We start from the raw sequence: 22384 nt of genomic DNA, 5'->3' as shown, positions 1-22384 counted from the left end.
ATTGGAAAAGGGTATTGCAGATTAAGCGATTGAAGTGGAAGTTAAAGGGAAATGAGAGGATTAAAGTGGACTTGTCCTAATTTAGGTGTCCTCGAACATGTATACTAGTTGAGAAAAATTTATTTAGTAGTTTGAAGAGGAAGAAGATGAATAATATTTTTGTTTTTATTTAGTATATTTAAAAAAAATAATTTATTTTAAAAATTATATTAAAAATTATTTTTATCCCAAATTTTAAATTTATGATTGATGAATATTTCCTATGTTCCGAGGCTTTAATCGTAGCCAATGTACGAAGTTTTAGAAGCCAACTCTGCGGCCGATCGGGTTGGCACATTTGGAAAATAATAGGCTGTCCGTACAAACATTCATAATTGGCAGATTAGTTATTTGAGCTTATTGGCAATTCTTCTGTAATAGTTAATACCAAAAGAAACGATACGTGACGGATAAGAATGTGTTTCAGATGGTTTTACATATTCCTCGTACGGGCGAATCACGACTTCACGGAGATTACATCATCGCCCTACATGCACAAGTACACTTGTGGGGCACCGATGTGAATTCGATTTCACGGAATTCGAATTTGCTCTTCACAGAACGCGTCTCATACCAATCTTACAACCTATTCTAGCCGTACATCGGGAATATTATGTGGTTGTAAGGTCGATTGGTATGAGACGTGTTCTGTGGGGAATATATCTAAATTGGACTTGACCATTCATCATGTCAGATTCGTACACTGTAGCAGTGTAGCTCATATCCGTCAGACTGATTGGTGTATCATGATTGACCCATATCGTCCGATATTGGATTCTGAGTCGGAGGAACATGCAGGCGCCATTTCGAGTCTCAAACCAACTTGCCACGTGGAACATGGCAAACCACCACGTTATAATCGTTGTTATTCATTTCGATCTTGAAGGAATTCCCTCCTCCGAGGCCCGAAAACACCGGTCGTTACAGAAGGCAAAAAAAGAAAACAATAAGTCGGAGAGAGAGAGAGAGAGAGAGAGAGAGAGAGAGAGAGAAAGAGAGGGAGAAACGGGTACTCATGACTCAGCTGATTGAGAATGGGAGTAGACATTGTCGTTGGTTTTCCTTTCCTGCTAAGCTCGAAATCAACGGATTCGAAAGAAAACCCTTCACTTACCTCTCTAATATGAGATTTTCAAGTCTCCTTCCATCTTTTTCCTTCTTTCTGTCTCTTCCTGTTTCATTGTTCTTCCTTACCTGGATTCCGGACTCAGAGAGAGAGAAAGATTTGCTTGATTCGTATATTTGCACATTCAAAGATGAATAAAAGAAACAAAGACGTCATACGCTTGGAGAGGGAATCCGTTATCCCAATTTTGAAGCCCAAGCTTATTATGACATTGGCTAACCTCATTGGTATGATAGGAAGCATCTCCTTGTCGTTTTCCATCGATTGCTTGTGTTTTGATTTTTCTTAAATTCGATGAGGTATTTCCATCTAGTAGTTCTGTTTGATTTTTCATAATTCCTATACTGAATAATATTCAGCAATACCATTATCTTTACTCGCTTGTTATGAAATAATTCACGTTGTAAAAACACTGGAAAGAGGAGGAGATACTGACAGAATTGAATTTTCTTTCAGTTCTTCACCTTTGACTTTTTTCTTTTCATGACTTTTGGATTTTGTTTGCTTTACTATTCTATTCTGCACTTCTATTTGATCCGCTTCGTGCCTATCTATGTGCATATGCTTTAAATTTGCTTTGTCATTGTTGAATTTTTGCATGGTGAGTGTCGATCTACTTATCAATTTATTTTTATCATGCATTCAGGTTTTACGGTTACAATGGGTCTACACCACCAATGTTCAGTCAACACCTAGCCTTTATTTATTTGCACTAATTATAGATAGATGAATTGATTAAATATATTCAGAAGAGGTCCTGTGGTGCATGTTGTCTGCTAATGACATTGTTTTAATTGACGAAACTAATGATAGATTAAATGCAAAGTTAAGTTTATGGACAAATGCCTTAGAAGCAAAATGTTTTAAAATAAGTAGGACTAAAAATGAATATATGATATGTAAATTTAATAATAACAGGAGTGCAAATATGGGCACAAGTAATATTGGAGACCAAGAGATTACTCAATGGGACCTTTTTTGGTACTTTGGTTTGATAATTCATAACAAGAGAGAGATTGAGGAGGATGCCACCTATAGAATTAGAGTAGGATGGGCAAAATGGATTGGTGCATGTAGAGTTTTATGTAATAAGTGGATACCACTTAGATTAAAAGAAAAATTCTATAAAACAGTTGTAAGGCTAGCTATGTTGTAAGGGGCAGAGACTTGGGCATCAAGTAACTTGTTCAAAAAATGGGTGTGGCAGAAATGTGCATGCCAAGATAGATGAATGGAAAAATTAGAAATGATGGAAACAAAAATGAAGTCATTCAAAGGAACCCAGGAGAAGCTTCACTAGGTGATAAAATGATAGTAGACTAAGATGGTATAGTAACATGCATAGAACACCATCAATAACGCCCGCAAAAAGAAGTGATTTGTTGCAAGTTGAAAGTGCTAGAGGGGCTAGGGGTAGACAAAAAAGGACATAGTAGTAAGAAACAATTTAAGAGCCAATAATTTAACTATGGATATGGCATTACATAGAATGGAATGGTGAAACAAGATTTGTGTAGCTGATCCCATATAGTTGGGATAAGGTTTGGATGATGATGATTTTGATTTTTCATCCTTCGATCTTCTATATGACATGTTTGCTCTTATGAAATAGCTTGAGACTTGGGTAATGATTGTTCTAATATTTTCCATTTCATGGTATTTAGACTTTTGCTGTTATGATTTTTCATTCGTTGTTATGGTCGTCAAGCATGGTGTTTTCCTTTCTTTAGTTCAAAACATTTTTTGTCTTGGCAAGACTGGGCTCCTCTTCCACTTGCACATTTTATAGTTTCTTGTATTTTCTTGCAGAACTTGATTCAGACCGTTCAGAATTTCTAAAGCTCTGTAAAAAAGTTGAATACATAATTCGTGCTTGGTATCTTCTTCAATTTGAAGATCTGATGGTACAAATGAGTCCTTCTGGTCTTTGTTTAACTACACTCTTCTATTCTCATAGTTCTGATTAGTGATGACTAATGTTATTATATTGAACCCTTTCTTGCTTGACCTTTCTATTTCAGCTAAATATATGTTTTTCTTGTTATAGCAATTGTATTCCCTCTTTGACCCTGTTCATGGATCTAAGAACTTGGAGCAGCAGAACCTATCTTCGAAAGAAATTGATGATCTTGAGCAGAACTTCCTGACATACTTGTTCCAGGTCAGCTGTCCTTTGCATATCCTGTAACTTCTATTAGTATGCACTATAATGTTTTTAAGAACAAAACCAAACAACATATTTCTATTTTCTCAAAATGCTCACTAATGGTATCTCTTCTTACCAAAACTGGTACCACTATATGGATCTCAACTTCTCAAGTTTCATATTTTCGACTCATGTTTCTGTGCTGTTATTAGTTAGTTCTGTTCACCATTTTCCCTAAACACACTTTTCCTATCTATAAGCGTACCCAAGAGGAAGTCTTAGTTCCTTCCATGATTTGCATCTTAGCAACCACATTTATGTAAGCAACATTATAGCTGGTTCTCTTATTACAAGCTTTACTAATGAGTAATATATTTCTTAAGCATTACAGAACTCTTTATCATTTCTATATCTATTAGGCTTCAGCTGATTCAATGTTAGTTCATCTTTGGAATCTGGTCCTATTTATTAAAGTTATTTAGAAGGGATAGGTGACACCTGAAAATCTCCCTATGTTGATATCTTCATGGCTGGTGGAAGATTTCAGTGCTAGTGGTAGAATTTTATGGAACCTATTGCTGTTTGCTCTATTTTTGTCTGTGGAAGGAGAGAAAGTGAAGAATATTTGAAAGGAGAAGCATAGCTGTATAGACATTGTTGGGAAGACTGAATGAAAAGTCAGTAATTGGGAAGTTAAAAAGGCATCTTCTGGTTCCCGTTGTGTAGCCCTTCAAATGAAATAAAAAAGGCCTTTTCTGGTTGCAAGCCTGATGACTTCTCCAGTTGGGATAGCCTAACTTTTTATTCTTCCTTTTATGTATAGGGAATGGGTCGTCTGTTTTCTTTTATCCATGTACTGCTTTATATTAAACAAGGTAAAATGGACTCAAAAGTAAAACACAGACGGTGCTTTGAGGATTGACTGCTTTATGTGCCAAGAATGTTCACTTGATGGAAAATGTTATGGAACATGTGCAGATCAAGGAAGTTGATGTAAAATGAAAAATAAGGCGGTTATATTGGGAAAAATCTATGGTAGTAGATCCACTTCCAGGATAATGAACAAGTATGATAGGGTTAATATTTCTCACGTAGGGTTCTCTATCTAGAAACATTTGCTTCTTGAGATTAATAAGGTTCTAGTATCAGTTAACACAGCCATTGATTTTAAGACGTCTGCCTCTACATTCCACTGAATACTGTCATTTTTACAAAAGAAAATTTGGTCAGAGTGCATTAGTTCTTCTGTCTAAACATGAATTGTTATTCTTATTCATGCATTTTTGTTTAATATATTTGGGGATATATATTCTATTTATTGCCTTCTAAAAATATAGTATGAAGTTGACATTTTTCATTTACAGTTGACATATCATATATTCTTTCATCATCTTTGGGTTGCAGTTGTACCTTTAGAGTTAACACATTTTTTGTTCTGTTAATTGATTTTGTTTTGTTCTGTAAATTCACTTGGCAGAAGAACTGTAATCCTTTGATTTTCTTTTCTTTCCTTTTGATCGATCAGGTGATGGATAAAAGCAATTTCAAGATAACAACAAATGAGGAGATTGAAATTGCTCAATCTGGGCAGTATCTCCTAAATCTTCCTATAACAGTTGATGAATCAAAGGTTAGACTCCATATACAATATTCTTATTGGTTTCAATATTTTTCATCTGTTTCTAAAATTTTGTGATCCAGATTGTTTGTTTTATTGGATTTAGCTTGATAAGAAGCTCTTGAAACGGTTTTTTTATGAGCATCCTCATGAAAACCTCCCAGAGTTTGCAGATAAGGTATTTTCCTTTTGAAATCTGACTGTATGGATTGGTGTTAACTGTTTTAGTTGTCTTTAACATAGATGTAAGCTTCAGTGCCCTGGATATCTTTTAAATACTATAAGAATATGTTTGGCATGCTTTGTTTGTTGGATATCTCCATGCCCATAGTTACCTAAAGAAGAACATTTCCTAGATTTTTTGTAGCTTTTTTTCCTGAATGTCTAAAAGGCTCTCTAATTAACATTGCCTACTGGGAACTATGAACCAATGGAATTACCCTGCATGCCCAGTGTATGTATGGTTGTCATATGACTGAGAATATTATATCCTTGACCATTTTAAATGTCTCTCACTGTACTAAAGAATGAAGTTGATTATGATACTCCCACATCCTACTGGACGACCTTGGACTCCAGTTGGACTCAGATTATCAGGATTTATCCCTAGGCTTCAATCTTTAGTTACCAACTTCATGCATTTCTGTATTCTTTGGCTGTTAAAAGTTGGTTCATTTATGTTTTGTGGTTTCAGAGTGTTGATGTTGATTACCCTTTTGACTAAAGGCTAGTGATTTGTCTAATGGGTTTTAAAAGCAAAAGATGAGTACCATGAGATATTTTCTGTTCATCTTTATCGTTGATATGTTTCTAGCATATGTATTAACCTTTTGTATTTCGAATTGCAACCTTATGAATCTTTACGACCACTGTGCCATTATAAACTTTTCTCTGATAGAATTGGTGGTTATTTTATTTTAACTCTTTTAGAATTAAAAGGTAGCTGATGTACCATTAATTCCCTGCTCTCTATATTTATTATTGTATTATTTCCTTTGAGGCATAAGACTTATATGGATATCTGTTGTGCATGGAAAGTACATAATATTTCGTCGAGGCACTGGAATTGATTCCACAACTGATTACTTTTTCATGGAGAAAGTGGATATGATCATTGCACGTTTATGGGCATGGATTCTCAAAGTAACTAGGCAAGTGTTATTATTCTTAACATATAATGATGATTCATTTACATAACATATTTGAGGATCGTTCTTGGGAATAATCGATTTCGACAATTGAATGCTTTTGAATTTTTAAAATGTCATGGCAAAATCAAGGAATGGAAATTTACCTATGATTCATGACTGTGCGCATAATGCCAAAAATTTAGTTAAGTGCTTCATTCATTTTCTATGGACTTTCTGCTACAAAACAATACATTTTATGAAATGAGCATGTGGTGTAACTGTTTCCAGTTTTTCCATGTTGGTGGCTCTATGTTCTTTGTGGTTGTAATTTGTATTGTTTTGCTTTTGTGGGTTGTTCTGTTTGCAGATTAGAATGTATCCTTTCCAGAAAACTAAGTTCAAGACAGTCAAAGGATCCAAAGAAAAATGATGAAATAATCACTGAATTGGAGCAAGAAGAACTAAATTTTGAACGAATCCGAATTGAAAATATGGAACTCAGGTTTGAATAGTATCCTTGTGGTTGGTGTATGAAGTTAACCAGTGTTGTCAATACAATGGGGTGATGACTGGTCATTTATATATTCATAAAAAAGACTTGCCATATTTATCTCCTTAGGCAGTGCATTGACTAGTTGGTGTGTAGACACTGGCTAGATGAAATAAGCACTGAATTGCAGCAAAAGGACCTACATTTTGAACGAATCCGAATTGAAAATATGGAACTCAGGCTTGAATAGTATCCTTGTGGTTGGTGTATGAGCTTAACCATTGTTGTCAATACAATAAGGTGATGACTGGTCATTTTTATATTCACAAAAAAAACTGGTTATATTTATCTCCTTAAGAAATGCACTAGTTGGTTTGTAGACTCCGACTAGATAACCACAAGAAAAGATTAAGAAGGCCATTGCCCAATGTTTGCCCCATCTATCTGGGGTCTTAGGAGGGGCAGCCTGGATATGGGCTTAATCTTTGACATTTTTTTGGTAAAGATCTTTGACATTTTATTTTACACAAAGTGCCCACTCAGGCTCAAATCTAAGTTCTCACCAGTGCCGCATGGACTCTCTCACAAATGGATTAAATGTCCATGTCAGACATGCATCAGACTGATAATTTTATGGATTCTTAAAGAACACTTGTATCGTGGCATTTTCTTTTTCTCCTTATATCTAACATAAATGAATTGATAATTTACACAACGAATGCCAATTTTCCATTAAAAATAGTGGGAGATAGACACGTTTTGGAATTTGGAGACAGAGCACTTCATGTTTTGGCAACATCTTAACAGCATAGTCCATATTGGAAGAAAACCTAAAGATTTCCCCCACCTTTCTTTGTCTTTTATTTTATGCCTTTCTATTTTTTATACCCGATCTAACTACATGCTGCCAAAACTATTATACCAGCCCTCTTATGTATAATAATGTAATGGTATTTGTATGCCATTTCTTAAGTAGTTAAAGAAAAACACAAACACGTAAGATTTGAATTTTTTTTTTTTTGTGTATGTACTTTTAAAAGCCTGATTCATATAATTCAACACTATGGCTAACCATGAAATATTTTATCCATTGGTAACTTTTGGTATATTAATGAAGGAAATGGGTATTTTTGTGACACTTGTTTTTCATTTCAATCCAGCATACATAATCTGCTTAGCAAGATCACAATTCAAGAACCAACATTCGATAGGATCATTGTTGTATACAGGTATAAGCTCTTTCATATTATTATTTACTATGATTGGTTGATTGAAAATTGAGATTTCCAACAAATAAAAGGGTTCCTCTTTGAATTCATTCCTGTAGTATTTAAGATGGGGATTCCTGTTTGATAAGCACACAAGAGATTTTTAAGGTAAAAAAATCTAATTAATTGATTATATCTGATCCAAATGTTCTTTTAGAGGTTGAAAGAATTATATAGCAGTTCAGGGAAATGCTATACATTGAGGATTATTTTCCTTGTATTTCTATGCTTGTACACATTAAATAGTAATCTTTTTTCTCAATTTTTTTGTGCCATGTAAATAACAGAATATGAACATAATCTACGAATGGTATCTAACAGAACTGGTAGTTTCACAGACAAGCAAATACTAAAACTAAGAATGAAAGAGGAATATATGTAAAGCATTTTAAAAACATCCCTATGGCCGATATGGAAATAGTTCTGGTGAGTCTTTCTACTTTTGTTTGGGTAATCTTTTGTCTTGGATGTATGAGTTTTTTGACAGTTTTTGTTCCTTACAATTTGTTTTTTCATTTTCAATAGCCAGAGAAGAAAAATCCTACTTTAACACCAATGGACTGGGTTCAGTTTATTTCTTCAGCTATTATTGGGCTGGTTAGTTCTTTAACATCCTTAAAGATTATGGCTACACTCTTTGTTTTCACCATCTAACTCTGGTGCATCTCCCATGGTTCTCTACAGGTTACTCTTGTTGGTTCACTTGAAAAGCCTAAAGCTGATATCTGGGTCATTATTGCCATCCTCTCTGGACTTATTGGCTACTGTGCTAAGATCTATTTCACGTTAAGTATAGTTTGCTTTGTTTCTTTTGGGTAGATGACACAATGGTAATATGATGTAGCATAGATAGGCATGATCCATGTAATGCTAGGCCCATACACACGTGAAGGCCCTATGTTAAAGCCCAAGAAAGAAGTGCCTATTCTTGTCATTCCATGGCTCAGACCATGGTACCTAAGGCCCATAATCCACAGGCCACAACCCAGTCTTGAACCATGGACTAAAGTGAATCCTACTCTAGCAATCACAATATGCAAAAACCTAGAAGAGCAATATTTGAAAGAAGATTTTCAAGAGATAAGATCAGTAAGAGAATATTTTATGTACTTGGTATTTTAAGTAACCTTTGCTTCTTTCTTTTTTGCTTTGCTAGTATTCTTTTTTACAAGGCACTGTACTCCCCATTTCCACTTTAGTGAATGAGTGTTATGGAATTTGTGTCTGTGAGCAGCCACTTTGTGCAAAACTATGCCAAAGGTTAGGACCATATCCAGTCTACCCCTCCCAAGACCCCAGATAGCTAGGACCAACATTGAATAATGGCGTTTTTATTTTCTTTTAAAGTTCATCGTGGTTTGAAAAATGAGACTCTTCTTGATGGTGAAATTCCATTGTCCAATCTTTTGAGTTGGTCAGACTCCAATCCTGGGGTGGGTTGGGTAGAATGACTACTTCCCCTATCTATTATTCTCTTATTTGTTCTTTATTTTCTTTTCATTTGTGGAAATCCACCATTAGAGTACATTCAAGATCTTATCAGTTATACCACTTGGAGTAGAACATCATCTTGGGTTCCATGTTGGCATTGGAGTGACCCCATTAAATGATGGCTTCTGCCACAGATTTCCCATACTACAATTTAAGCTTATTGAATGGTGCAGTATTTTTAAGCCTTGCCAAGCTGCCAACTTCTGGCCTTCAGTGTTACAAGATAGAGGGCTATAATCATTTGATCAACTCTTCTCAAGATATATTTGATCAGCATTCAGATCAACTTAGAATGTGGAATATTTCCATTACTATTCCCACTAAGTAGGTCACTCCACTATATGCAAGCTATTAGTGGAGTGTCCTAATAGCATATATGCCATTAGGTTTCTTCTGGCACTCAGGTTCAGTATCCTGTGAAACCTTCCTTCTCTTGTTTTCCCCAGATTAAGAAGATAGGGTAAGGGAGCTTCTACCTTCCAAAGATTTGAGTATAATCCATTCATGGAGGAGAGGAGGGTTGCCTGAAGACCATTTAGTCTTGCCTTTATCATTAAAAAAAAGAGAAACACCAGCCATCAGCTGATTTAGTTTTGTCATGGTTAAGCTATTTTATAGGTCTGGATTTTCTATGCTTTGAGTTTCTCATCACAAATACAGTTAACATTTCTGTGCACTTCATGTAGGTTTCAGCAAAACATGGCGACATATCAGAACTTAATTACGCAATCGATGTATGACAAACAACTGGATAGCGGGAGAGGGACTCTTCTTCACTTATGTGATGATGTGATTCAACAGGAAGTGGGTTCCAAGCCATAAGTAGACTTTGTTGTGTAAAATGTTGTCCATCACATAATAAATCTCCAGTCTGCCACCATTTTACAGAATTAAGAGTTGATAAAGAAGACAAGATGGTATAAGAACACAATCTAGGTGGATGCATTCAAATGACCATGACAATGTATCATATACAGAGGGTTGAGAAACAACAAAGAATGGACCCTGTTGAACAGATTTCTTGTGAAGTGATTGGCACGAATATATTAGTTTGTGTTGTTGTTTCATAAATAATTTCAGATGGGATATCTTTTATACATGACACAGAACTTCCTGAATCCAGATATGAGTCCTCAGACTGGTGAATGAGTCCAGTAAGCTCGAAAGCAAGCCCCCCTCCCCCAAGCACAACAGAATAGAATAAAGAAAGGAAGAAAGAATTCCATGCAATTAGTTATGGAAATTCTAACTTTTAGTTTTGCTTGACTTCAAATTTGGTTCAGTCCTATAAATTTTGTAAAAAGCACATAAGAAAATTTTGAAGAACAAGAGCTTATGGTATGATCTGGTTTCTCAAATTGCTGAGCACTCAGATGGATTTCCGAGTCCTGACTGTTTGTTCAATTTTTTGAATGCTTTTAAATTTGGAAAAGGAATGTATTAACTGGACAGTGCCAACTGGCTCAATTGGGGTATGATATCTAGCTGGTTGTAGCAAAGACTTGGGATCAAATCCCGCTGTCACTAGTGGGCCTGGGTTGGGGTTGGTTGTGTGTGTTGGGGGGGTGGGGGGCATCCCCCCACTGGGCAGTTGTGTAGCCCCATGAAGCAAAAAGAAATGCCTTAACTGGATGGACATGCAAACTTACATGGATAGAAGACAGAATACCATAGAAGTTACATACACCAAATTGGATGGACATACAAAGTAAGCCTCTGACTCAATCAACTCTAAACTTTCCTTGGTCAACGGTCAGAATATTTATGGTTATCCTACTGTTGAAGTCTCCCAAGGTAAGTATCAGTTGATAATCCTTGTAAGTTGTAATGGTGATTCTGTCAAGACATGAGGATTTTAGGTCATAATCAACATTGAGTATATTCGTATATAAGCAGCAATTGATTTTTGAATTTATTAAATCTTAGTGTTCGTGCATTATTTGAATGTGCAGGTTAAAGAGGTGATCATTTCATTCTTTATTTTGATGGAACAGGGCAAATCTACGAGACAAGTATGAATCGCTCATGTGGTTTCTTACTTTCATAAGTAAATGTAGACAATCAAAATATGTAGCATGTGGAACTTAGATAACATTTGATTTCTTATTGTAATATCATGTAGGATCTTGACCATCGGTGTGAAGAACTAATTCAAGAAGAATTTGGTGAGAAATGTAACTTTGATGTGGATGATGCAGTCCAAAAGTTAGAGAAGCTAGGCATTGTTGCTCGGGTGAGTTTCTTTTTATATCATTTTCATCCCAATTCAAATGGATTCTCATTGATCTATTTTGAGAAAACAAAAATTTGTTGCTGAAATTGTCAACACTTGCATACACAAATGAACAGGATAAATAATGTGTTTGCAATAAGCATGCATGGAGCACAGTAACTTATGCATAGCAAATCAGATATTGTATTAAAGGACTTCATCTATGTAACTGATCTTCCTGCCTGACATAATTATAATTTATAACTACATAAACATTGGCATGCATGCCCTTTATTTTGCCCTTCTTTTAACAAATGAGAGGGTATTAGGATGGTCATCTTGGGCTTCACGCTTGACAAGGGTTAACCTGTGAATTCAGGATGGCATTGGAAGGTATTATTGTGTAGGTTTAAAGCGTGCTAATGAGATCATTGGCACCACAACAGAGGAGCTAGTGCTGAAGGCAAAGCAGGGACCAAGTGTTTCTTAATTTTGTACCTAAAGGTATGCTTCCCTCCTCATTATGTATTTTGAGTAACTGAGCATATAACTAATGACTTAAGGAATTGACAGGCAATTGCGATGCTTTTTGGGTCTTCAAGATTTTGGCACCTCATTTTCTTTCAGTAAATTTTCCTTCCAACTTTAAAATACAACAGTATGGTCAGTCTATGTAAACCTTTGATGAACATGTATCCAGTTTCTTTTGTTTGCATGTGCTTATCTATATGGGCAAATGATTTATCCCAAAAAATCCTACGTTGTTTTGGGGTGGAGGATGGGGATGGGTGGGCTGATTGTTGATGAAGTCCTTTAATTCTTTACCTCCCTCATCTCCGTTTGTTTTTCGAGAAACATTACATGTTTTGTCCAACAAAAAGGTATTGCATTTATTGAAAACCCTTTGACCAGTTTGGTTTGTTTACAACGGAACTTGTTAATGTGGAACCAATCACAGGGATGACAAATGACTGAAATAATAAAGCTGAATCAATGGGCAATGGCAGACGGCAAGAACAACATCCATCCATTCTACTATTTCTCAGATAAATAGGGAGAAATTACAAATGACTGATGAAAAAATTTTAACGCCAGCATTGGAGTCAATGGCACTCAGACTGAAACTATCATAATTCCATATTTCCATTCACCAAACCCTCCCGAGGATTAGAAGCAAATGTCTCAAGTTTTTGGTTGCCTTCCACCAACCTCTTCCAAAACAGTAAACATGGGCTTGCTATTTCGCATCCTCCAGTACTGCGCAGAGACGAAAGCAGAACCAAAACCGACAACTTGTTAGTTAACTAAAATCAATACATTGCAGAGGAACCCGTCAAGGCATCAACGTATCACTGGCCAAGGTGGTTTGCGACATCTATTATGGTGCATTAGAGCATCATGGTTTCTTTACCAAATAAACTTGCAGTTTTAACTCCAAAAAATAAATGAATACAAAGAACGAATATTAAGAATACATCTAATAGATTTCTGGAGGTTTAGACAGAACTGTAACTAATCTAGTTTGTATCTTTTTTTTTTTGGATGCAACCAGGAAAATAAAAATCAGCCAATTTATATATGAAACAATATCAACACATATGTGTCAATGGATCTTTTCCGCTGTGTTTGGTTTGAAGGAAAAAGTAGGGAAAGATAGGGAAGCCTTTACAATCCCTACCTTTTCCTTCAAACCAAACATAGCCTTCAGGTGAATTGATTCTCTTATCTCCGAGGCGTAAAGTTCATCTACAAATAACTGTAGCTCATATACATCACCGACCTGCATATGCTTAGTATGTACATACAGGTACATGCAATCTAATTATATACCAAACTATTGAGAGTCAGGTGACTTACTGACTATACACATGCTTACGTGTAAAGACATAAGGATACATGTATACAAACAAGATCACTAAAGATTCGCTTGTAGAATCATAGACAACAAGCACAGAGATTGATCATTAATAAATAATGAAATTTTGAACTCCAAATGCACATGCAAGCACAAAATTACAAGCTTGCAATTTGGAAAACTTTAAAAAAGTTGAGCACTAATATTTGATGTATAATGCACCGATAAAAGAAATGTATAAATGTAGTGTATACCTGTAGAAAAGCTTTGGGGAGCCATGCGGTCATTTTCAAATTGCAAATAGTTGCGAATGATCGAAAGATTTTCAGGAAAGCAACAAATTAGAGTTCTATTTATTTGTTTTTTTTTTTTTATGTTATTTCAGTAAACTTTCAATTGAAACTGCCTACAACTTTGATCTGCACTGCAATAAATCATGGAATGGGGTCCTTGGTTACCTGTCCAGAACCGAATGACCTGTTTGTGTGGTTAAAAATTTACATCAATCTCAAATCAAATTTCATTTGCATATACTACTAATGAAAATAATTTTGGGATCGACTACTTCCTATAGAAGATGATTGATTTGTAGTCTTGCATGGGAAGTAATATCATCATACTGAAGTTGATTTGCAAGCCCTAATAGAAAATCCTCAAATTTTGAGTTTTCAAATCCCCCTATTTGCAATCCCTCAAAAAGTCGAAACAGATATAAAAAGGTTGTCCAGCTGGTTGTTGACAATATACAGTACCCCAAAGCCAAATTCATAATCAGGTCCAAGCAACACAGTTGAACCATTTACTAAATGGGTTGGACTAAAGATCCAAACTTGTGCCATTTGATGGTTCTGGTGACTTTTATCCACCACCTAGAACCTCTATTCAAAATTATGAATCAATTAAAAAATGTCAACAAACTACCATAGCCAAAAGTTATCATTATAATAACTGATGGTAATGAATTAAAGACAAGAATAATGATGGTGCTATTTTTGGTTCATTTATTTCTTAATCAGAAACAAGATAAAAAAAAAATTATTGAAAAAATTGAAGGGAAAGATGTACACCTCAGGTATTCATGGAATAAAAAGGACTACCTCCTGTATAATATCATTGTCATTGTCATAATTCAATAACTGACAAGTTCATTCTTTTTCTTTTGGCATTCCTATAATGGCTCTACTTTACAGTATGAAGTTATGCGATCAGATTCTTTGTTTGGGAGGCTTGCCTGCAGCGAGTGAACACTTGTGAGTTACTGAAGAAGAAAAATCTTGGAAGGCTTTATATCTCCCCTCACGCCCACACCCTTTGCTTACGTGAAGGAGAGACAACAGACCATCTCTTCATACATTGCCAGGTAGCCAGCAGCATCTGGAACTTCTTTCTACATTTAGTTGGCTTCAGTTGGGCGGCTCCTAAGCATCTTCAGGATCTGATTTCTCAGTGGCAAGGAAGAGGCCTGAGCAAGAGAGGTAAGACCTATTGGCTGATATTAATAAAATTAGTTAACTTTTTTCAAAAAAATTTCATAACACATGATTTGCAAACGCATTCTCACTAATTTGAGTTTGCTGAGGCTAAATTATTGAGGAATTTATGGAGAATAAAAATGATTGCTAGTAACATGTACACATTTGATCTACGTTTTGTCAGAACTCTAATCAGGTCTATGTGGGTGAGACCCTCCCATAGTCCCATGTAGATTAACGGGTCCAGGTTCTGTATAGGTGGAATTGGATCTTTTTAAGGGGGAATAGTGAAGCAGATCCATCATGTTTACAATTTAGAGGCTAGAGACATAACTGGGTCAAATGCGGGTGATTATTCTGTTCAAACATTTCATTTACAGCCTTTTCGTTCTTGCAATACCCAGCAAGTAAGCTTGCCAGTATGAGAATGCTAAAATAAAGACCAGCACTTACCGCTGGTAGCAGAGCTGGTTGACATCTAGGCAATTGTCTAAAATAAAAAACTTGGATGAGTAAGAGTTGAGTCGGTTATTGAAATTGCACCAAAGGTTGCATAAAACAAAGATCAAACTGGATGATAGTGATAAAAAGATATGGGACCCAGACACAAATGGCAATTCACTGTAAGGTTGTGCAGTCATACTCTCATTGGTGGAGAGGATGTTCTGTTCCATTGGAGAGGGATTTGAGTTCTGAACATAACAATGGAGGTATGCTTTCATACGTGGACTGTTTTTGGATAAGATCCTTGCCATACCACCTTATTTCTAGGAGGACATCCAAAACTATTGTGCTCTCTGTCACTATAATGAGGAATCAGTTGTTCATCTCCTACTTTCTCCTTGCTTTTACAAAGTGTGGTACTACCTTATAAAGCCATTTGGCCATCAATGAGTCCTGACTTCTACCAAAAAAATAAAATAAAATAAAATAAAGCAGAGTCCTGCCGGATATGAAATCCCTCATTCAAGCATGGGGTGAGTGGTTTTCAGTTGAAAGATTCCTTTGGAACTTATAACCTTTAATGATGCCTGTTTTTTGACAAATACCTTTAGTGGTGTTTTGGTGTTTGTGGAAGGAGCACAATGTAAGGATTTTTTTTTTTTGTATTTTATTTTTATTACCAAAAGAGCTTTCAGGAGGAAACATCCACTGCAAAAATTGAGAAGCATTTACCAGGGGCTTCCATTCTTTTGGAATTAGGAATCCCACTTCTCACTTTTTTTCAAACTTTTGTTCCAATTGAAATGCCATTGTTTTTCCTAACTAATGATATATGGATTGTGACAACCAGGTCTCTCCCCTGGGCCTCGTGAGTCGTGAGTATGCAAGATCATGGAAGCATTCAGGTCCAAAGTTCATGCACTGAAGTACATATAAATGAAGCAACATCAGTATGAAAACAAACATATTACATATACATCAATCATAAATAAAATCATGTCACTTAAACATACAGTTGGGCAACTGCACAGAGATACACACATGCAAGGGAAATGACATGAATTAATACATGCATGCAAGCACTGAGATCAATCGCTCATGAAAAATGAAAGCTAACCCCCCGTCCCCCCCCCCAAAAAAAAAAAGTGCACACATGAACGGACACCGTAAGCATGTGTTTCAATTTAGATGCAACTTGTACAAGTATGGATTCAATAATTGATCAGACAATCAAGCAATGATATTTTTCACATGTAAACCAATGTAAGGATTAAGAAATAGAGAAAAAATTAGGAAGCAATAGCATTTTGGAAGGAAATGTATTTACTTTGAAGTTGCGAAATGCCACCTAATAAAATTTGCAATAAGATAATAGATTTACAAGGTAATTAATATATGTTTTCAGGAGGAACAACTTCTCTGAGAATCAAATTCTCATAAGTTTACGAGGTCAAGCATAAGAGCACCTGAATAGTACCCAAGACATTGTTGGATCAATTACCAGTACTTCAGATCAGATTTCATGTCCTGCAATACCCCAATGACTTGCTGATTGGCTCTGCAGAAAACAGATGAAAGAAATTTGTCATTATGTTAACCAGATCATACCAGCAGCACAATAAAAGTTGCTACTACTAATACCACAAGGAAGAGAAGAAACCAATAGAAACTAAATTAGTAGGAAACCTCAGTAATGCAGAGAGAATATTGTTATTGTCAAGTTAGTTGAGCTCCGTCCGGTTAATTCCTGCACACGGAAATATTAGTCAAGGAATTGTATAAAAAACTTGTACACATTCGCCTATATAGAACAATAGTAGTCATGAAACTGTATACAAAAAGAACTTCAGCTACTTTCTTTCCTTGCTCTCAAAGTCCCAACCATCAAGAGTCTCTCTAAAAGAAAACAAATATTCCAAATTGTATGCATTCTAATTACTCTGATCTATCAGAACTACATGGAGCAGTCACGCAACTGCAAGCACATATTTGGTTGTTTGTGTAAAATAGAATAGCTATGACATTACTTGATATTGTAAGTCAACATTGATCTCACTAAAACTACATTCATAAATCAAGTTGTTTTATATTTTTCCCCTGCCCCTTGTGTAGGGCAGGTAAATAATGATTCCAGACTTGTATCTTTTATATTAGTAAAACTGTTCCTGATTGATCAGGCGAGAAAACAAGGTAATGCATCGTCAGTTATTATGACTGAGCAACTGACCTGACCTTATTTATGACCTCAAGGGCATGAGCACCATAACCTGATTTCTATCTCAACAATCTAGAACTGAGACAGTAGGATCAGCTGTCAGATAGTCTGTAACTGCTTCAGTTTCTCAACAACATACTTCATTGATGGTCGCACAGAAAGTGACTCCACTGTGCAGTCTGATGCCAGCTTTAACATGCCCAACAGGTTCTCCTTGGGCCCTGCGTCCCACAGCTCTGGGGAGAAAAGCTCAGAAGCACGGCACTCTTTGATCAGCAACTTGCTCCAGGCAACAATATTAAAGCCATTCCCATATTCACAGAATGATGGATCCAGAGATTTCTTCCCTGACATTAATTCTAAAAGAACTACACCAAAGCTGTAAACATCTGACTTATCAGACACCCTGCATGTGGTTGCATACTCTGGGGCCACATAACCGAATGTACCGGCAACATCTGTAGTGGCATGGGTCTCTGAGACTGCTAGAAGCTTTGCCAGTCCAAAATCAGACAGGTAGGCATTAAAAGCCTCATCAAGCAAGATATTGCTAGGCTTGATATCCCGATGAACTATCCGAGGAGAACAAGAATAATGAAGGTATGACAGCGCCTCTGCTATATCAAGAGCTATCTTGTGGATCACTGGCCACCACACATTTTTTCCTGATCTGTCATGTATGAAGGCTTCAAGATTTCCACCAGAGAGATAATTGTAAATTAGGAACATCTCAGCTTCTCCCATGTAGTATCCAATAAGAGTTACAAGATTTTTATGCCGAATCCTTCCTAATGTTCTTATCTCTGCATCAAACTGTTGGAGTCCTTGGAACCTGCCAACAGAAAGCCTCTTCACAGCTACCAGGAAACCTGGGACTAGCTCTGCCTTGTAAGTTGCACCAAAACCTCCTGTTCCAATCAGGTACCTGATGCTAAAATTCCCTGTTGCTTCAACCACATTATCATAAGTCAACTCAATTGGAGTATCTGTAAATGTTACAATCATTTTCCTTCTTAGATTGGAGAACCCACCAAGCCTTTTCCTTCCTAAAACCAGGAATACAACCATCACTAAGAGAATAAAGACCATGATGGAAGCAGAAGCCACTATCACAATCACCAATAACTTCAGTTTGTTCTTTTGACCACCCTGTTCATTCACTGGGTCTGGGAGTGGAAGCCCAGATGGGTGTGTTGGGTATGGGCATGGTTGTAAGAAGTAATTCCCTTTGAAGCAATCACAGTCAAGGGAGTGCTGAAGATGGGGGATATGACCAGAAAGATTGTTGAAAGAAACATCTAGTTTAGTAAGACTAGCAAGAGTTGAAAAAGATGATGGTATCTCCCCTGAAAGCTTGTTTTGATTAAGCAACACGACTTCAAGTTTCGTGGCATTTGCCAAACTTGCGGGGATAGGTCCAGTAAGAGCATTTTCAGATAGATCCAAAAACATGAGAGAAACCAATTGACCAAGCAGAGCAGGAATTTCCCCTGTTAAATTGTTCCTACCTAGAAGAATCCATTTCAGATCCCTCAATTTTCCAAACTCATCAGGGACAGATCCAGTCAACTTGTTTCCTCTCAAGTCAAGGTATTGAAGCATCTGTGATTCCCCAATACTAGGAGGAATTGACCCATTGATCTGATTATGGGATGCATCAAATCGTGTTAACTCCAAGCAACCAAGAAGCAAGCCCTGAGAAATTACACCTGCTATCTGGTTGATACTCAAATTCACAGCAAAACTCTGTATGTCTTTACAGGTTGAAAAGAGTTCATCAGGAAGAGACCCATTGAACTGGTTATTGTTTAGGAATAATCCGTATGACGTTTTCTGGCTGCTTGCTAATAATTTGTCTCCGAGTGAAAACAATGGTAATGAACCAAAGAATCTGTTCGAACTAAAATCATGCAAAACTACAGATTTTTCATCCCGCATCCAGCCAAAATGATTATTCACCGCAGACCACCAATGAGGGACAGCAAAGTAAGTGTTCTCGGTATTTTTCTGTTCCACCTCTGGGAAACTGCCACAGTTACTATTCACAAAGTTCGGTAGAAAGCCAGATAAAGAATTCCGGCTCACGTTAAAATATATCATGCATGGAACATGCAGCTGTGGGTAGAGGTATCCCTGCAAACGATTTGAACTCAAGTCTAAGTAAGAGAGAAACCTACACATTCTCAGCGTCTTCGGTATGACACCAGTCATATAATTCTGGGCCAGATTGAGTATCCGCAGTTTGCACGAATGGCTCCAAGCATTCGGCAATCGGCCATGGAGGTTCGCTCGAGGTGCCCAAACAATCTCAAGGTTTGGAAGCAAGAATATACCAGAAGGAATTCCTCCCACAAAAGCATTGAATTCTCCCCTGGTAATTTCAACCAAGCTATCGCCAACAGATATAACATCAACCAAATTGGTAAGGACAAGAACGGACAGTTTCCGGCAGGTTGCAAGCTCTTTCGGGATCGTACCAGTGAGACTGTTTCTAGAAACATCTAGAATCTTAAGTTCAGAAATCCTACCAATCTCGGACGGAATCCGACCTTCAAGGATGTTCCCATCAAGCAAAAGAGACTTGAGATTGGAGCAGTTTCCAATTTCGGGAGGAATCTTGTCGACCAAAAAATTACCAGACAACTTCAAATGAGTAAGAGACTGACATCTACTGAAAGGCTCGATTTTAATTCCTCCAGAAAGCTGATTATACGATAAATCAATAGCTCCGATTCCAGTAAAACCGATCATATTGTCCGGAATCGGGCCGGAAAACAAATTATAAGATAGATTAAGCAGGCGAAGTGACAGAAGTTCTCTTATCTGGTCAGGAATCCGCCCGGAGAAGTTATTTCCCTGAAGTTCGAGGACTTCAAGAACCTTAAGCCCTCCCACCTCCGCCGGAATCTCACCATGGAATGCATTATAAGGGATTGAGAAAACCCGAAGTTCTGTTAGGTTTCCGATTGAAGGCGCCAGGGTTCCCGCGAGAAGATTGTCCCTTCCGATTGAGTTGTAGCCCGAATCCCACGACAGGGTGGTCATACTCCCTGTAATGTTCAGAGCAATGACTCTGCCAGAAAATGGATTGCACGTGACACCATACCAATAACAATGGTTTCTCAATAGATTCCAGTTGGAAAGGAGGTTCGACGGATCGAAAGAAACACAACTCTTGAAGCTAAGTAGCGACATTGCATCAGTAGACACGGAGCTCACTGATTTCGCAAAGCAAAACACCAATGAGAGAACAAGAAAGATGAAAAACGCCATCTTCTCCGTAAAAAGTTCATTGCAGATGCGTGACATTCCGGTCCGGAGCTGCTAGACCTGCCGGCCGGAGAGTTTTGATCCGACGACTAGATTTTAAGACGAATTTCAGAATCCCGCCGAGATTCAAAAATTGAAATCTCACTTCCAAGGGGATTCTTGAACTGATTCTGCAGAGACGATGAACTGTATCGAAACCAAAAAGCTTCAACTGAGCGAGCGGAGGCCGGAAACGAAGGATTTGTTTGTTTGTTTCTGCTATTTTCTGTCTTATTAATCGACTTCTTCAGTTCTTCTACCCAAAAAAAAAAATCGTCTTCTTCTCCTTCTACTTGTTATTATTATTTTATTTTTAATTTTAATTAATCTTATACCATATAATTTAATATTTTTTTTGAAAGCAACATATAATTTAATCTTACGTGTTAAATAGGTGAAGCGAAGCCTGCTCACTAGTCACTGCTACTAGACTAGAAGACAAAAGTCTCTGAGACGTAAAAAGCGGAGTTTCAAAACATTGCTTTGTCACGTGGTACCGTTAGGTGCGTAGTGCGCACTGGTGAAGAGAAGATCCTAGCGAAATCGCTACGTCCAAACAGCAATCAAGGCGGTGCTTTGGCTGATGCATGGCATGAACGATAGAGGGTGTTTTGGTAATTTTATACTGTTGAAGGCCTCTCTTTCATTGGCGGGAGTATAGATTTTGCAACAACCTCGCCGTAGAGATTCAGTTACCCCGCCCTATTGGCTACTGCTGTCTGCTGATACAGAGATTCTCGAGCTTCCCGATGTAGTTCTGATGAGAGGAATTGGACACGTGGAGACAAAAAACGAATTATGACAAAGCATGGCCCACTAGATGATTCTCGGCTTAGGGTTGGACTGGTGGAGCTGGACACGTGGACCAAGCATTACGTTCTCGCTTAGCTTGGCTGACTCCGACTGCCTCTGGCTCCGGGCTAGATATTCCCAACTGCTAACGTAAGCTTGTGGCGCAATCACCCTTTTTACATTAAAGAGTTTATTATAATATCCAATCGACCAATCCGCATCCGCTGGAAACAGGACGTGTAACAATTGCTGGTACAGAATCTTGGTCCAGCTAAAACCAGTCGAGCCTTCAATTCAAACCGACTTGGGTGGTGCATGGGGCTGCTCATCAAAAACCCAAAAATCGATCAGTTCGGTGTTTTGAAAAACGAAAGGCATCAATTCGGTTTTGAGAGGGTGTTTGGTTTCGTTTATATTATTGAGTAAAAGTTTTGTAATTGTGTGAGTGTAAAATCGAGAAAAACAATTAATGAAGGTGTTTATAATAGATAGGCGTCATTAGGTATCACATCAGCAAAGTGTCATTAAGTGCCTATCCGTTTCATGAAGCTTCGTGAAACAGGAGAGGCACATAGAAATCGATGTTTGCTTTTGTTTGAAACATCGATGCGTAGAAATCGATGTTTGCTTTTGTTTGAAACATCGATATGTATGGATACAATTAATGAGGCCTTTGTTGATGTTTGCTTTTGTGCACCAACTTATGTGGCAGCGTTTACTCAATAAATGTAAACGAAACCAAATACATACTAAGTATCTATTAGGTATAGCTTCCGT

The 22384-nt window shown here is 37.1% G+C and overlaps 2 protein-coding genes across 13 annotated transcripts; one reads left to right on the top strand and one right to left on the bottom strand.

The window, feature by feature from the left end:
• Positions 1–906: 906 nt before the first annotated feature.
• LOC104591881 (uncharacterized) lies at positions 907–12235 on the top strand. 2 transcript variants are annotated; one of them, XM_010250971.3, is made up of 16 exons: positions 913–1392; positions 2975–3069; positions 3213–3326; positions 4837–4941; positions 5036–5107; positions 5968–6080; positions 6427–6561; positions 7710–7778; positions 8156–8243; positions 8343–8414; positions 8502–8602; positions 9995–10112; positions 11261–11320; positions 11431–11541; positions 11900–12024; positions 12094–12235. In XM_010250971.3, exons 1-15 carry the CDS (start codon positions 1296–1298, stop codon positions 12008–12010), a joined length of 1461 nt encoding a protein of 486 aa, XP_010249273.2. In that variant the 5' UTR covers positions 913–1295; the 3' UTR covers positions 12011–12024; positions 12094–12235. The 2 variants fall into 2 exon arrangements, with proteins under 2 accessions (XP_088760245.1, XP_010249273.2); XM_088904119.1 differs by lacking the exon at positions 6427–6561 and having other exon boundaries at positions 907–1392.
• A 291-nt stretch (positions 12236–12526) lies between these two features.
• Positions 12527–21087, bottom strand: LOC104591882 (LRR receptor-like serine/threonine-protein kinase RPK2). Of its 11 annotated transcripts, none has more exons than XM_088904117.1 (4): positions 17519–21087; positions 16978–17038; positions 16793–16849; positions 12527–12777 (listed from the first exon to the last, which is right to left on the bottom strand). In XM_088904117.1, exon 1 carries the CDS (start codon positions 20813–20815, stop codon positions 17606–17608), a length of 3210 nt encoding a protein of 1069 aa, XP_088760243.1. In that variant the 5' UTR covers positions 20816–21087; the 3' UTR covers positions 12527–12777; positions 16793–16849; positions 16978–17038; positions 17519–17605. The 11 variants fall into 11 exon arrangements, with proteins under 11 accessions (XP_088760243.1, XP_088760238.1, XP_088760242.1 ...); XM_088904112.1 differs by having other exon boundaries at positions 14607–16849; positions 17524–21087; XM_088904116.1 differs by having other exon boundaries at positions 17524–21087.
• Positions 21088–22384: the final 1297 nt, after the last annotated feature.

Source organism: Nelumbo nucifera, chromosome 4 (genome assembly GCF_055504915.1).
Source record: "Nelumbo nucifera cultivar China Antique chromosome 4, China Antique-T2T, whole genome shotgun sequence".
Classification (NCBI taxonomy): domain Eukaryota; kingdom Viridiplantae; phylum Streptophyta; class Magnoliopsida; order Proteales; family Nelumbonaceae; genus Nelumbo; species Nelumbo nucifera.
This window is presented reverse-complemented; position numbering and strand designations above follow the sequence as displayed.